The 16,304-nt window shown below is 32.2% G+C and overlaps 2 protein-coding genes and 1 non-coding gene across 9 annotated transcripts in view; all 3 read left to right on the top strand.

The window, feature by feature from the left end:
* Positions 1 to 1,196: 1,196 nt before the first annotated feature.
* The window catches only part of LOC125838146 (TNF receptor-associated factor homolog 1a-like), a 31,272-nt gene continuing 16,164 nt past the window's right edge, over positions 1,197 to 16,304 (top strand). For 3 of the 7 annotated variants that reach the window (XM_049517204.1, XM_049517208.1, XM_049517202.1), the window contains exons 1-2: positions 14,727 to 14,827; positions 15,448 to 15,649. In XM_049517204.1, coding sequence (XP_049373161.1) covers positions 15,469 to 15,649 — 181 coding nt within the window. In that variant the 5' untranslated portion in view covers positions 14,727 to 14,827; positions 15,448 to 15,468. Of the gene's footprint in view, positions 1,233 to 1,421; positions 1,490 to 1,567; positions 1,686 to 4,299; positions 4,409 to 14,726; positions 14,828 to 14,852; positions 14,873 to 15,447; positions 15,650 to 16,304 lie in introns of those variants that run through there. The other 4 variants (XM_049517205.1, XM_049517207.1, XM_049517203.1 and 1 more) reach the window with 4 other exon arrangements.
* On the top strand, positions 3,067 to 7,665 carry LOC125837948 (TNF receptor-associated factor homolog 1a-like). The gene is made up of 9 exons (XM_049517020.1): positions 3,067 to 3,079; positions 4,297 to 4,408; positions 5,234 to 5,322; positions 5,415 to 5,483; positions 5,568 to 5,697; positions 6,204 to 6,362; positions 6,644 to 6,992; positions 7,083 to 7,195; positions 7,297 to 7,665. The coding sequence occupies exons 1-9, from the start codon at positions 3,067 to 3,069 to the stop codon at positions 7,370 to 7,372; spliced, it is 1,110 nt and encodes a 369-aa protein (XP_049372977.1). The 3' UTR covers positions 7,373 to 7,665.
* LOC125838283 (U4 spliceosomal RNA) lies at positions 8,304 to 8,454 on the top strand. Its single transcript, XR_007443558.1, has one exon. It is a non-coding gene; the product is annotated as a U4 spliceosomal RNA (small nuclear RNA).

The raw sequence follows: 16,304 nt of genomic DNA, 5'->3' as shown, positions 1-16,304 counted from the left end.
GAAAGAATTTCTATAGCAATAAATAGTATGCAAATGACTATTGACTAATCAAGTTAAAACAATCAATGGAAATATATTTTGTTAGAAGTTGAAAAAAGGAAGTTGTAAGTGCAGCAATTTCTAACCTTGATAGTAAAATATGCTCGTGAACTGACCTTGTTATAAGCATTTATTGAAATGTATGTATAGAGAGTTGAGTAACTTATTGAATATTTTATGTTATAGCTTAAGCTAATGTTGAACATCAATTTATTATGTTACACTATTTTTGGCCATTATTAGTTTAAATATTTAATGCATTGTTTGGGGTTTTGTTTTTTTTAATTTAAAAAACCAGGTAAAAGTTATTCCTAATTAATACTATATTCATCTACTTTTAATTGTTATAATTTATTTTTTAGAGTTTGACTAACATTTACGATGTATTTTTGCATCATATTGATATGCAGGGGAGGATTTAGGCATATCTAAGGTGTGTCACGTGACACGGATTCGTCGAAATTTTTACTGAATATACCTATATAAAAAATGAATATACCTATATAAAAAAAAAAAAAAAAAACTAAAGGATAAAAGAATTGTAAGGACAGCCCATGTAACAGAATTTGCCTAGCTCAAATGGCAGCCGCGCCACATTTTTTGCGCAACGTCGTCACGGGTTCGACTCCCAGGAGAGGTTTTGTTTCTTCTGTTTGTTATTCACGTTTTAGTTTTCTCTTTTCTTAAAATTATTAAATGTTTGTTTTAAATTCAAAACAATAGGTCCCTTTTTTTTATTTTTAGAAATATAAAACTCAAAATCTCTTTTATCAAAATCCTCCAACTTTTTTTTATTTTTTAAAATATAAAACTCAAAATCTCCTTCATCAATTAGAATTATAGTTCCACTTTAATTCATTCAAAATCTAACAACTTTTTTATTTTATTTTTAGAATTAATATAAAACTCAAAATCTCCTTAATCAATTAGAATTACTGTTACATAAAAATAGTGTTGACTCATTAAATCATTGTATTTGTATATTTCTTAGTTGTGAGTTTGCTCAATTTTCTTTTCATTCTTGTTCATCAATCATTGTTATTCGGCATCTCAAATCTCCACGTCAGGTTAGTATTTTTTTTGCTATTCTATTTTTTTTATTATGTGCTTGTTTTTGGTTTAGGTTTAGTTTAGGCTTCTTCTTGATGTGGATAATTTAGGAATTTCAATTTCTGATCCTTTATTGGAATGAGGTGTTTCTTTCCTTACTCGCTAATTGGGTTTTATAATATATGATGTTTTTGATGTGCATGTTGTTCAGTTTGAGGAGTTTTAGGTGATGTTCAGTCATTGATGAATACGAATTTCCATAGGGGTTTGAGAATTTGCTAGATGTTAGCATTTTTAGTGATAATACATGACGGTGACTGCTTTTATTAGATAATAAGATCATTTAGCATGATCTGTATATTGCATTGCTTTTCGCTTTTGAATTGAATTCTGCATAAATGTAAGCAGAAGCTTTAGCGTTTTTGTGTAAAGATTAGTCTATTTGTAGTGGGGTTTAACTTGTTTGAATTGAAAACAGGTGAAATTGGTGGAGTGAGAAATGGCTTCAAGCGCAAGTGAGGAGGCAGGAATAGGAAAGTCTCTGGAGGGAGTGTCAAAGGGGCAGCAGATGGAAAATGGAACTCCATTAACATCACCTCCATACTGGGACAGTGATGACGATGGTGGTATGGTGCCTCTCTTTTTTGATTTTTTGCCAACTATCCTTATAAATTCTTTTTCATTCTTGACAGATGAGGGAAGAGTTTTATGTTGTTTGATTCGGTACTATTTGTTTCTCTCTCTTGAAGTATTGCTATATTGTTTCCATTAAGATGCATTTGTGGGAAATGAGATTGTCGTCTGTTTTGCGAATGCTTCCTTTTTATCCTGAGATCTCATAGGATAAGCTGGACCATTAGGATTGAATTGTTGTTGACAAGCACCTTTTCTGGTGATTGTGCGGTGACAACCTCACTCACTAAAAACAAGTTTTGTGGAAGCAAAAAATTCCATAGAAATTATTTCAACTAGTTGGGACTAATATTTAGAATTATTACTGGTGTATATGGTAACATAGAGATAAGTGTGAGATTTATACCTCATTTGCTTGCAGTTAGTGAAGGTCTTAATCTTAATTATTTAGGTCTCAGTCATTAAGTCCGTTTGTTTTTTAGGTCTGAATGTTACTCATTCAAATCTTAATCAGCAAGTATTTTTTTTTAAAATTGTTTCAACCACTTATTGGTTTGAATAAATCTGAATTATTAAGATATGCAACAAAAGTCTAAGTATCATTAAAATATGTAACAAATAGTTCACCAATTCCATCTATTTACTGCTACCGCCACTGTCCACCATTATCAACTACTGTTGTTGCCGCCCACCGTTATCAACTACGTACCGCCACCTTCTGCCACAATCACCATCGTTGTCAATCACTACAATCAGTTGTCACTACCACTAGCTATCATTTACTATCATCATCATCAACCACCATTACTATAACAACCACCAATTGCCACGGACAATCACTACCATTAATCACCATGTTATATATTGTCAACCACCGTCACTATTCAGCACAACCATTAGCTATTATTGTCATCCACCATAACTATCAACCATCATCACCAACTATCACCATCAACCTCTACTCCCAACCACCATCACCATTAGCTACGACACACAACCTACTATTAGCTAACACCATACCTAATTGATGTATAGTATTAGATTAATTTAGTGTTTTGTTGAATTGTATAATTATTAATCTTTGAATAAAGACATTTTATACATTTTAGTGTTTAAAAAAAAAAAACAGTTTAAGATTCAAAAATCTTAATCGTAATGCACATCTTAATATTCAAACATGTATTTGAATTTAGACATCTAATGCTTAATGCACATCTTAATATTCAGATGTATATTCATATTCAGATCACTTAATCTTAATAAAAACAAATGAGGACTTAGAAAATCTCTTCATTTAGAGCTTCTAATTTTTCTTTTTTTTTTCTTGTTTTTTAAATAATGACAATGGCACCCAAGGGTCTGGCCTAGTGGTCAATGATAGAGTTATGAGGTCTCAGGTTCAACTCCTAGCAAAGACAAAAAAAACATTAGGTGATTCTTCTCATCTGTCCTAGACTTGTGGACAGAGTTACTTGATTCTTGGTGCTGGTGGGAGGTGAATGGTAGCTCGTGGCATTAGTCGGGTGTGCGAAAGTTTGCCGGACACCATGGTCATAATAAAAGCAACCATGTCTAAGCCAACTCTTAAATTATAAGACAAATTATTTAGTATTGATATGAAATGGGTCTAAATAAAGTAAGTTGGATGTAGATAATTCATATAGGTAAACCCATTTAATTTGGGATTGAAGCACAATTGATTTTTTACGGTAGGCTCTTTGGCTATCATTTTGGGGACTATTTACTTTCAATATTTTCAAAAAAGCAAACTGAAGTAGTTTCTCGATTTTGAGTTTTAACGGATAGGGTGATGCTTTAGGCTATGTTGCTCAGACTCTCCAAAAACGTTGCCACATTGGTGTAGGATCCTCCAAAAATGCACTACTTTGGAGGATTTGGCATGCACCCGACGATATTCTTGAGGAGTTTGAGCAGCATAGGTCTTAAGTGCTTCTGTTGGAATAGGATATTACAAGTTTCAAGTTTTGAAATGAGATTATCCCGCAATGGACTAATTTATATGTATTGTGTTGACAACTATAATAGATGGATATTGTATTCATTCATTATATCATAAAGTCATCAGTACATCTCTTATGTTCTCATATTTTCAACACAAGAAATAAATTGCAAAATAGCATGCTGTTTCTAACCTATTAGATATGCTTGAAGTATACTTGATAATCCCCTGTAGGAAAGATATCATCATGCATGCATTTGCCAAATCGGAATAGAGATAGTACATGATTACCCCCTCCGACTTTAAAACTTTTTTCAAAGAGACATTGGAACTTTGCAAGGGTCCTAGTACCCCTTGAGCTATTTAAAAGTAATATAAATACCCCATTTCCCAGTCAACCTTAGATATAAGAAAAGAAGTGCAAATCATGCACTAATTATTGCTTGTCAGGTGTCAAATTTCTGCCCTCTAAATTTCAGAGAGACAACTACCTGTTTCTAAGATGAAGTTTCTTCCTTATACTTCACCAGTTCTCTATTTGTTTCCTATTTTATGTGCCTTATTTAAAGCCCTCCACGTTATTTATTTTCTTAACCTTTTCTATTGCCTCTCAGGACCTAAACCAGTTGAGCTATATGGAAAATATACCTGGAAGATTGATAAGTTTTCACAAATTAACAAGAGAGAACTTCGGAGTAATACTTTTGAGGTTGGCGGCTACAAATGGTATTATTTCTTTGGGAAGAATTGTCTTGTGAAATATACACGTGGAATTGACTCTATGATCTCGTCTTTTAAATGCTTAGAAGGTATAGCCAGATGTGTTTCCCACTTCCCATGCAGTTGTATTGATTTGGAAAAATCATGCATCAGCTGCTGATCTATGTTTGTGGCATTCAACTGCTAATTGACTAAACTCTTTTACTTATGTTTTTATTATGTTGAAGATATTCTACATGGTCATAGGACCACTTAGTCTTTTCTATCTTTCCTATTTGGCTTTCTCTTTTAAGAGGTAAAGAGCAGAGAGTTGCGGAAAAGCTTTATGTGCATTCCTCTTTATTCCTTTAGACAAAGGGGAGATGTAAGGGTTGTGTTTCTTTTTTAGTCTAGAAGTTGGAGAGGAAAGCTGTGTAACTCCTCCACTTCATCTTTTTCAATTTGTAAATGGATAAAAACAATGAAGTAAATCCTTTAATTTCCCCTTGACCTGTACGGACACAATTGAATGATTCATATATGACGTGCCCCCTCTCCTTCTCTTTGTTGACACAAAAATACTCTTTAAGTGCTGACTACCATGCTCTTGTTATACTAATATAAAGTAATATGTGTAGTTTTGTCTTTTGTGAGAATAAACTTAAAGAGTTTAGATCTGTGATCCATTTTGCTACTTTTGTAACTTTTAGTCGACATTGCCAATTGGCAGGAATAACAGTAGCATCTTCTGTATTCTTATATGCTTGTTTCTCCTCTCATCGAATGACAATTATCAATTTATAAATTAAGAATTTACTAATAAAAGTTCTCTTATCCAACTGTTGGATGCAGGTATATTTTGATTTATCCTCAGGGATGTGATGTCAGCAGTCATCTCTCTTTGTTTCTTTGTGTGGCTAATCATGACATGCTTCTTCCAGGTATGATAATGCTGATAGTGTCTGTCACAGCTATTTTGAAAATGATACTTTAGCTAACCTGATGTTTTTCCATTCTATCTTCATAATAACAGGCTGGAGTCATTTTGCACAATTTACTATAGCTGTGGTTAACAAAGATCCGAAGAAGTCCATGTATTCAGGTGAATTTATTAGACATTGCTTGTGTGATGGACTTCTTGGTTCCCTCCTATCACATTAATATGCAGTTGCAATTTTTTCTGCAGATACATTGCATCGTTTCTGGAAGAAAGAACATGATTGGGGATGGAAAAAATTTATGGACCTTTCCAAAGTTGTAGATGGATTTGTTGATTCTGATACCCTCATTATCAAAGCTCAAGTTCAAGTTATCAGGTTTATCACGACTCTTTCCTTTATATAGTTTTGTTTCCCATTTAATGAATAATGGGGGATCTACTCATATAGGTACTTTGTTTAGTCTATAGCATCTTTTTTGATGTATTATATCTAATGAGTGTCAATCTTAGACATCGGTTTCAACGTGGACAGGATGACTTTTTAGAAGTACCCTTACTGCCTAGTATTAATTATGAACCAAATAGTAACTTAGATGAATGTAGACCAAGAAGATAATATCTTTTGTTGGAAGCCTTTATTTATTTTAATTTTCCAGTTTAACTTTTCTAATCAGCTTGTGGGCGTCCAGTCCTCTTCTCTGTATTCTACTCTTTGAGCATAAAATTCCATTTCATATAAAAAATTTGCTGTCTCCTTATGTATCTAGTCTTGAGCTCATAAGCTGTCTCTTTCGTGTTTTAGTGGATCCCAAACAGTGATTATCAGATTCTACGGAGATCTTTGTGATGCGAACCATTTTGACCTATGTTTTTTATTTGTAGGGAGAGAGCAGACCGTCCTTTCCATTGCCTTGACTTTCAATATCGGAGAGAACTTGTTAGGGTGTATTTAACGAACGTTGAGAAAATTTGCCGTCATTTTGTGGAAGAGCAACGAGGAAAGCTTGGGAAATTTATAGGGGATAAAGCTAGATGGCCAAGGTAGGATGTGAATTTTCTTAGCTGTTTTCCATGTTTTGGAGATTATTGGTGTGATAGTTTCTAGCTTCTAGCTTCTATTTCTATGTTTTTGCTCTGTAATATTTAGCTATATTAATGGTGGCTACTGTCTCATACTCATATATAAGATATATGTTGAACAAGGTTTTTGTTCCCCTTGCCTTCTGTTGGTCACTGCCTAATATCATTTATGTTCTGATTTGTGTTAATTCTTAACTCTCCAGGCTAAACTTACTGACTGTTTTTGTATGATGGAGTTTCAGTTTCTGTGCTTTTTGGCTGGGAATAGACCAAAATTCTAGACGCCGCATGTCCAGGGAGAAATCAGATCAGATTTTGAAATTGGTGATCAAGAACTTCTTCATAGAAAAAGAGGTTACGTCTACTCTTGTGATGGATTCGTTGTACAGTGGGCTTAAAGGTCTGGTAGGCCAGACTAATGGAAAGTCAGGTATAGGGAAACATTTAGATGCAGAGGAACAGACAGTTCCTATTGTTTCCATGGAGAACGACATGTTTGTCTTGGTGGATGATGTCTTGCTTTTGCTTGAGAGGGCTGTTTTGGAGCCGTTGCCTCCGAAGGATGAGAAAGGTCCTCAGAACCATACAAATGTGAGTTGCATAATTGCATTCTTGAAACCCTATGCAAACATGTCCAACAATTACTGTTAAGTTACTTTTACCATTACCTTTTCATTTCAGGATGACACTTCTGGAGAGGACACGAACAGAGATTCCATTCAGCGTGATGAGAGGCACTTAACTGAACTAGGTTGGCAAACTATTGAAATATTTGTCTTTGCACATATTTTCAGGTAAAGTTTTTAATGTGTTATTTTGTCATTTAACTAGTGGTATGTTGTTACTGCTACAGCTTTTAATAGTTAACGGTCACTTTATTGCTTACATTATGCAGTAAAATAGAGGTTGCATATGAGGAAGCTGTTGCATTAAAGAAGCTAGAGGAACTCAGCACTGAAGAGGCTGTTTAGCTGGCTGAAACTGAGCAGAAACCTAAACTAGCATCTGATAAGGAAAAAACAGTTATTGAGTTTGATTTCAAAAATTGCATGAAGAATCAGATTTTCATTAATTATACAATTATTAATCGATAAATCTGAAAGTGATGCTACTAGGTCAGTTTCTGTGGCGGGAGGCTCAGATGCTACTAGATTCATAGCAGACATACTGAGCATAGAGATGACAATATAATGGGGCGGGTTTAAATCAATATCGTATATGTAATATTATTTAGTACTATATGAAAGAATTTCTACACCAATAAATAGTATGCAAATGATTATTGACTAATCAAGTTAAAACAATCAATAGAGATATAATTTTTTAGGAGTTGAAAAAAGGAAGTTGCAAGTGCGGCGTTTTCTTGCCTTGATAGTAGAATATGCTCGATCGTGACCTGACCTTGTTATAAGTATTTACTGAAATGAGTACGAGAGTTGAGTTACTTTATGACTTAGTTTGAGTGTCTAAGTAGAATATCCTGACAAGTTATCATGTATTAGTTATTCGATCTTCTATACCATGCATAAAATATATATGAATCGACTCGTAACTTGTATATAATTGTGATATGTAAACTAATCACCATACACCATATATACTTGATATGGTGGATTTTATAAAAAACAACCATATAGCTATCAAACATGATACTCCATTATAGTAGTTTATCTTTCCTAACCAACCATCAAGCCCTTAAGTACTTAATAAGTAACTAATGTTAAGTTAATTAAGTGAAATAATTTAAAACTAATGTAAAGTTGTATGGTTTCCACTTTCATTATTTCAGAAGTTAGATTTGATTATACTAATCCAACTAGTGGTCATCCCACATCGATCATGTGGAGGCATAGAGTCCAGAAACGATTGCTACAAAATTCGATTGCAAAAGCTTTGAGAGGTATCTTTGCGCTTGGGGCAATGACGCAGCTAGTGAGGTTCTAACTGAGGCGCGTCTATTGCTGGTTGAAAACTATTTCCAAACCCCCTCTTCGGCCTAGGTTCTGCCTTGACCGTTGAGAATTTTTGGAAGGGCTCCTTTCGGGGTTAAGCCCTACAATTCTCAATCAAAATTTGAACTATCTTATTAAGCTTTAAGTTTTTTTCATTTTCTAATGGATTACCAAATTATTGAGTTTGGTTAGCATTGATATGAAGATTGGGATGTCAAAAGAATATGAAATGAAGATATAGGGGTGTCAAAAGAATATGAAAATCGACTAAATCTTATTGAATCGAACTGATTTATGTAGACTTTTATTTAAGTGTATAACCGCTTCAAACAATTGAGATGGTCTTTTTAATTTATGAAAAAATCTGAAAATTTTCCGAACCAAACCGAATAATCTTATGTGTATTTAAATATATTTTATATGTTAAATTTAATATAAAAATATAGTTTATAACATTTTTCAAATATAAATATAACCTAGGTCTTAGGCATCTATTGACTGGACGACTTTGGATTTTCGCTCTTTAATTAGTCTTTCATTAATTAGATTTAAAATTAAAAGATACTGTTAGAATGTATGCGTCCACTAACTACGACAGGACCGGATCCTTTAGACAATTATGATGCACAAAAGTAAGTACAGAAAGTAAAGAAAACACACAGAACTTTACGTGGAAACCTCCTTACTCAAGGGAGTAAAACCACGACTTGTCTCACAGAATTTTCAAAATGTTTTCACTAATCTTTACAAGCAAAAGCGAAACACAGTTTACAACCACACAATGCGATTAACCTCCTAATCTCAACACTAAGTAATATCACCTATTACTTAACAAGCCTAAGCAATGCAGTCATTGCCCACTATACTAACCCTCACTGATTAATATAGACTTTTGACCGTAAGACACAAAGTTGACCTCAACTATGTTCTTACAATGATTCACACAAGGTTTTGAAACATTTCTAACAAGAGCGAAACGAATCCTACAAGTTAAGCACAAATACAAGCAATCAAAATAACAACAGGTTCAGGAAGCAAATCTTCAGTCTATGAGGTCCCTTGTTATTTTGTTGAAGCTTGAATTTTTCTCTCTTTGAATGAATGAATGATTTGTTGTTTATCATGTTGATTATATCAACCAAAAAGAATTATTAACCGTTGGACAAACAACCTCGTCCATTCTAATTAGTTTTGTACGCTGACGGCTTCAGCAATCTCTGACACGACAACTTTCCAGTTGTATAGCACATTGACCTAGACGAGGACACTCTGCAGAGGACCTGGAAACATTAAGACTTATCAGATACTATAATAGACAATATATCAAACAATATAGCAAATTTTATGCAAGCACTTCTATTAAATGTTTAAAGATCAAACAATATGGAAACAAAGTTTTACATTCTTGACTTCTTGATGAAGAATTGAAGTGTTTTTTCAAAGAACATATATGCGAAAGAAATATTTTAATAAGGGGAAAAGGCCTGATATACCCCTCAACTTTGTCATTTGGAGCTGATATGCCCCTTGTTATTAAAGTGGCTCATATATCCTCTTACCGTTATACAAACGGCTCACATATACCCCTACCGTTACAAAATGAGCTCACATATACCCTTCATTTAACGGAAGTGAAGAAATTAGTTTTAATTTATATTTTTGACTTTTAATTTTCTTAAAAATTATTTTGGGGTATATATGATTCTTCTAGCAAAGTTCAAGGTATATTTTAATCTTTTTCATACATAAATTATTTTTTGACTTCTTTGATTATAATTATTTGAGTTTCTTATTCTTATTTTATTTTTTCTTTCATTCCTTAGTGTAGAGAAAAAAATTTAAAACTATTTTTTTGTGGCTCTATTATAATTTAAAACTATTTTTTTTGTCTATATTGTAATTTAATTTTTGTACGTATTTGAAGAAAAAAAATTGGTCATCTATAATAAGTTTTACAAGAACATTAGTGAAACATAAATAAATTTGACCGTCAAAATAATAAATCTAAATTAGTCATTGAAACAAAAAAAAGTCAAAAAAAATATATTTTAGGGGGATTAAATATACTCATATGGGATTATATATCTTTTTTTAAAATAATAGAAAATTAAACTAAAATTAATTTTTTTTTTCATTTCCATTAGAGGAAAAAGGGTATATGTGAGTCATTTGTATATAAGTAGGGGTATATATGAGCCACTTTCATAACAAGGGGTATATCAGCTCTAAATGACAAAGTTGAAGGGTATATCAAACCCTTTTCCCTTTTAATAATAATATATTTTGAGGTGATATTTTAAAATTAAAAAAATCAAAAATTAACCAAACCATACCGATACCGAAGAGAAACCAATGTGATTGGGATGGTTTGAAAAATTCTAATTTTGGTTATATATTCTAAAATACCCAAAAAATTGAGATGATATAAATTTTTAAAAATAACCGACTAAACCGTTCCATTGGCACCCCACTTTTAATACTTCCTTCCAAGATAGGATCAACACGAAGATATGCTTATAATACTCTTTTAAAGCTAATTTCACCCTAAATTGCTATTGTACTTTCCAAACTAGTTTCACCCTACATTGAGATGAGCTAAATTAATGGATTGACACAAAGCATGTGAGAGTTCTTCTAATATGTTTTCGTGTTATGTAAAAATGTGTCTTGACTAATTAAGTTAAAACAATCAAGCTGGCAGAGCAAATAAATTTTATTAAGAGTTAAAAGAAAAAATTAACTGAATATACATATTAAATTAGACCTTTAACTAATGTGTTGAACGTCAATTTATTTTCTACACTTTTTTTTACCATTACTACTTTATTATATCCTTGATAGGTCAATTTAGAGTCAACCTAAATGACTAATCTTTAGTTATATTGAGTATTAATCTTTTGTTATATATTGAGTACTTAATTAGCTCACCAAATTGTCAATCTTTGGACATGCTTGTCATGTTACGTAAACTTTGGGGCAACTTTTACACTCTAGAGAAGATAATAAATGACTTATGACTATTCTTCCATTTTAATACATTAATTTCTTGATTAAACCAATTAACTCTGGATTGATTCCTCCAAAGTAAATACTCCTATAATTTAGAGTTATATTATAGTACTAGTATTGTTTTGATAGAAAAAGTCAACCAGATTAGATGAGCCAAACTAAAAGTGTAGACATTAGCTAACTAAACTTAGGGACCACAAAAAAAGAATAAAAACAAACTAAAATTGAAAATTGATTAGCCGAAAATAGTTCATGAATTACCACCAATACCTATAAATATTAAATGTTCCCTTATAATTCTTTCTTTTTTTTAAAGAAAAGAGGTCAAAGGGCTAATTAGTTACTTTCGAAAGTCATTTTTATATCGCGTCAAGCGAAATGATATAGATAAGATCATTGCTTAAAGAGTTTTATTTGTCGAAATCTCACGTCTAGTATTAGAGAAATCAAGGATTGTATTGATGAAAATAATGTTGAGTTACAATCTCCTTATATAGGGAGAGAATTGTAGAGTCCTAAGTTAACTATACTTAGAGTCCTCCTGCAATACCTATTACTACTACTATAATAATAATAATAATGTTATTATAAATAATCTAATCCTAGTCGTAATATAATCCTAATCATAATATAATTATAGTCATAATATAATCCTAATTAATATAAATAGTCTAATCCTAGTGCGACTCTAATTCTAGAGCAGTGCTGGAAACTCGTCAATAAGTTTCGTTGGACCTGTTCCTTTGACATGTTCCAATCGTCAGCTTCCTTCTTCTTCAACACTTCCCCTCAAGCTAGTGAGTAGAGGGAACAGTTACTCCTAGCTTGATTCGAATACACAGCAAAAAAAACTTTGAAAACCCAGCAAAAACTTGTTTTGTCAATGCTTCGGTATGAATGTGATGTCTAGTCGTTGCTTGTGATAGTTCATCTGCATATTGATACGAGTAGTTCCACCAGTAAAAACACTTAAGAGCAGTATGATTATTCTTACCACAAATTTGACATGACTCAATATTATTCCTCTCCTTATTTTCACTTTGAGAGCTTTTATTGTTCAGAGAACCTAGTCCATATTGATTGTTCTTCGAACCTATTCCCTATCTAGCAGGCTTGAAACCTGTTTCACTGGAGTTAATTTTGTTGTTTCCTCTTCCCCTGCCTTTTTTAGCAGATAATACCATGTTGTGGTTTTGTTGTGGCACCTCTTCTTCATCTTCCCTTATATCAAAACTCGTGAGAGCATAAACAAATTGATTAAGAGTGGAATATGGTACCTTACCTAATATGACAAAGGTCTTGTATTTTAGATCTAAACCTCTAGCAAAATAAATTACTTTTGTTGCTTGAATATAAGCTTTTTTCAAGCATTCCCACATCTCCTTGGTAGTTGAGCAGCCCACAATTAGGTGCATGCTTTTTTCGGTCAAAGTGCTTGAAATCCAACTCCTTAGTAACACATCTTTCTCCTTCCAATCAACAATGGTGTCACTATCTTTTGAATCCTTCTCGACCTCTACAACTTTCCCAACAGTTTGTCCAGTGGAACAACTGTTTTTACTTGGTTCACTCTCTGTGATGAGATATGTTTGTTTCATCACGTGAATCAATTGGGATATTTGTGTGTAGTTTGTTGGGTTAGATTTAATGGAGCAAGCGACAATAAGCTGGTGAAGTGAGGAGGTCGACATAGTATTGGTAGAATGGGTCATAACAATTTTAAGAACGTGTGGTGCTTTTTTTTTTTGTGATCAATACTCAGAGAGCGGAAGAGCTTTTATGCTCTAATTCCATGTAGAAATCTCACGTCTAGGATTAGAGAAATCAAGGATTGTATTGATGAAAATAATGTTGAGTTACAACCTCCTTATATAGGGAGAGAATTGTAGAGTCTTAAGTTAACTATACTTAGAGTCCTACTACAATACCTATTACTACTATAATAATAATAATAATAATAATGTAATTATAAATAATCTAATCCTAGTCATAATATAATCCTAATCATAATATAATTCTAGTCATAATATAATCCTAATTAATATAAGTAGTTTAATCCTAGTGCGACTCTAATTCTAGAGCAGTGCTGGAAACTCGTCAGTCAGCTTCGTTGGACCTGTTCCTTTGACATGTTCCAATCGTCAACTTCCTTCTTCTTCAACATTATTGACAAATATTATATGTACATATCTTAGATTAAAAGAAATTAGAAAAACAATCAAATATTATTTATTCCATTAAAAGATGACATAGTTTTAGAGTAGAGCAGGTAATGCAATTCGATTTTAGAAATGTTATATATCTATCTCTTCCTTTTTTAAAAATAAATCAAAATCTATACATATAAAATTTTATAAATTGACTATGTCAAGCCAAGAATAGTAACAATAATTACTATTATACCTTAATTCCAAATTCGATAACTTTTTTGTTTATCAAAATTAAGAGATTACAATTAGAATAATATATAATTAACTCCGATCTCTCAATTTAATGTAGTCATTTTTTTTAATACCAGTTACTATATATATATATATATATATATATATATTAAGAAACCCTTTTTTTACACTATTGGCATAATAAATTATTATTGATAATATGCTAAAATTAATAAATAATTAAAAATATACCATGTTTACAATTGATTATTGCTATGTAATTAAGGGTTTGTTAGTAGGATGTGTTAAAAAATAATGTATATATTAACTATGCGTATATTATTAACAGAGGTTATTTTAGAAATTTAACTTTATGAGTTCTGAATTTTATTATAACTATTTTAATAATAATAATTGAATACTAATTTAATATTAATGCATATTTAATAAATTTATTAATAATATTTAAGTAATATCTAGTGGATTTGACCGAATTCATATGTCGGCTACTAGCTTAATGCACCTATTATATACTTTTGTAACCTATATATAATTAATGCACCTATTAATTATATATTTTATTTAATTATGCTATGTATATAACTAACTAATACATGAGAAACTCATGGTATTAGCAATATAAGAGATTTTAATGTATGCATTAGCATGATTAAAAACATAATTGTCCTTCAAAATTGTTCTAACATCCTTTTTAGTTTTTACCATATTTATGAAAGATATTTTATAAATAATATTTTTATTCAAATTATGTAATGCATATTACTTTAATACACTAAATCAAATACTGCATCAAAAATAATCTTGACATAATTTATACAAATATAACAAAATTTTACCAAGTCATATTCAATATTATTTTTATACATCGTACCAGCCCTGTAACTCTTGACCAAATATGCACATATTTATAAAAGACACAAATAAATTCACATTGTCATATATATATTTATATATATATATATTTCCGCCTCTGTCCTGCTGCTTCTTCAACCTCTGCAATCCCTCCTCACTTTCTCCTTAGCTGCCATTCCGCCATTGACACACCTCTCTTTTTTTAATTCAGGTCCTTTTTTCCCTTCGATGTACGCTTCTGATTTTGTTGTTTTCAGTAATTCCCAATTTGCTCATCTTTGTTTTATCTTTCGGCTTTGTTTTGCTTGCTTTCGGTTTAGATTTAGGTTTAGGTTTAGGTTTAGTCTTCTGCTTGATGTGGATAATTAGGTTTTTTAATTTCTGATCCTTTTTGGAATGAGGGGTTTCTTTCCTTACTCGTTAATTGTGTTTTAACTTATGGGGTTTGGTTATTCTATTGATTGAGTTTGGAATGTCTATAATTTTATGGATAGATTAATGTGAGTAGGGTTATCAGAACTCAGAAGGTGTTTTTAATGTGGATGTTCAGTTTGAGGAATTTTAGGTGATGTTCAGTCATTGATGAATATGAATTTCCGTAGGGGTTTGAAAATTGAACTCAGCATTTGCTAGATGTTAGCATTTTTAGTGCTAATACAATGAGGGTGACTGATTTTATTAGATAATAAGATCATTTATCGTGGTCTGTATATTGCATTGCTCTTTTTGCTTATGAATTGAATTTTGCGTAAATGTAAGCGGAAGCTTTAGAATTTTTGTGTAAAGATTAGTTAATTTGTAGTGGAGTTTAACTTGTTTTAATGAAAACAGGTGAAGTTGGTGGAGTGAGAAATGGCTTCAAGTGCAAGTGAGGAGGCAGGAATAGGGAAGTCTCTGGAGGAAGTGTCAAAGGGGCAGCAGCGGTGCCAATCTAGTGAAACATTGGCGGAATGGAGGTACTGTGAGCAGATGGAAAATGGAACTCCGTCAACATCACCTCCATACTGGGACAGTGATGACGACGATGATGGTGGTATGATGTTTCTCGTTTTTGTTTTTTTGCCAACTATCCTTAGAAATTCTTTTTGATCCTTGACAGATGAGGGAGTAGTTTTATGTTGTTTGATTTGGTACTATTTGTTTCGCTCTTGAAGTATTGCTATATTGTTTCCATTAAGATGCATTTGTGGGAAATGAGATTTTTTTATGCTGAGAGCTCATAGGCTGCGGGAGATTTGAACTTGATTATGATAAGCTGGACCATTAGGATTGAATTTTGTTGTTGACAAACACCTTTTCTGGTGATTGTGCAGTGGCAACCTGACTCTTTTTGGTAACCTTTGTAGCACACATCTCTTTTCGACTGCTACTTCAGTCTTTGCTTGCGACTAGGTTCCAATATGGGAGCTTTTGCTTACAGATTCTGGTTATCAAACTTATCTGGCAAGAATGTGGTGATCTAAATTTTTCGGCAACTCTTTGACAGATTCTCGAGATTTGATTCAGATTCCCTAAAAACAAGATTTGTGGAAGCAAAAAGTTCCATATAAATGAGACCAACTAGTTGGGACTAATATTTAAAATTATTACGTTGCGTGTATGGCAACATATGGATAAGTGTGAGATTTATGTCTCATTTGTTTGCACTTAATGAAGGTCTTAATCTTAATTATTTAGGTCTCTGTCAT

This window comes from Solanum verrucosum, unplaced genomic scaffold, assembly GCF_900185275.1.
Source record: "Solanum verrucosum unplaced genomic scaffold, falcon-dt-bn FXZP01000079.1, whole genome shotgun sequence".
NCBI lineage: Eukaryota > Viridiplantae > Streptophyta > Magnoliopsida > Solanales > Solanaceae > Solanum > Solanum verrucosum.
Note: the sequence above shows the minus strand (reverse complement) of the source record. Positions and strands in the feature narration are given on the sequence as shown.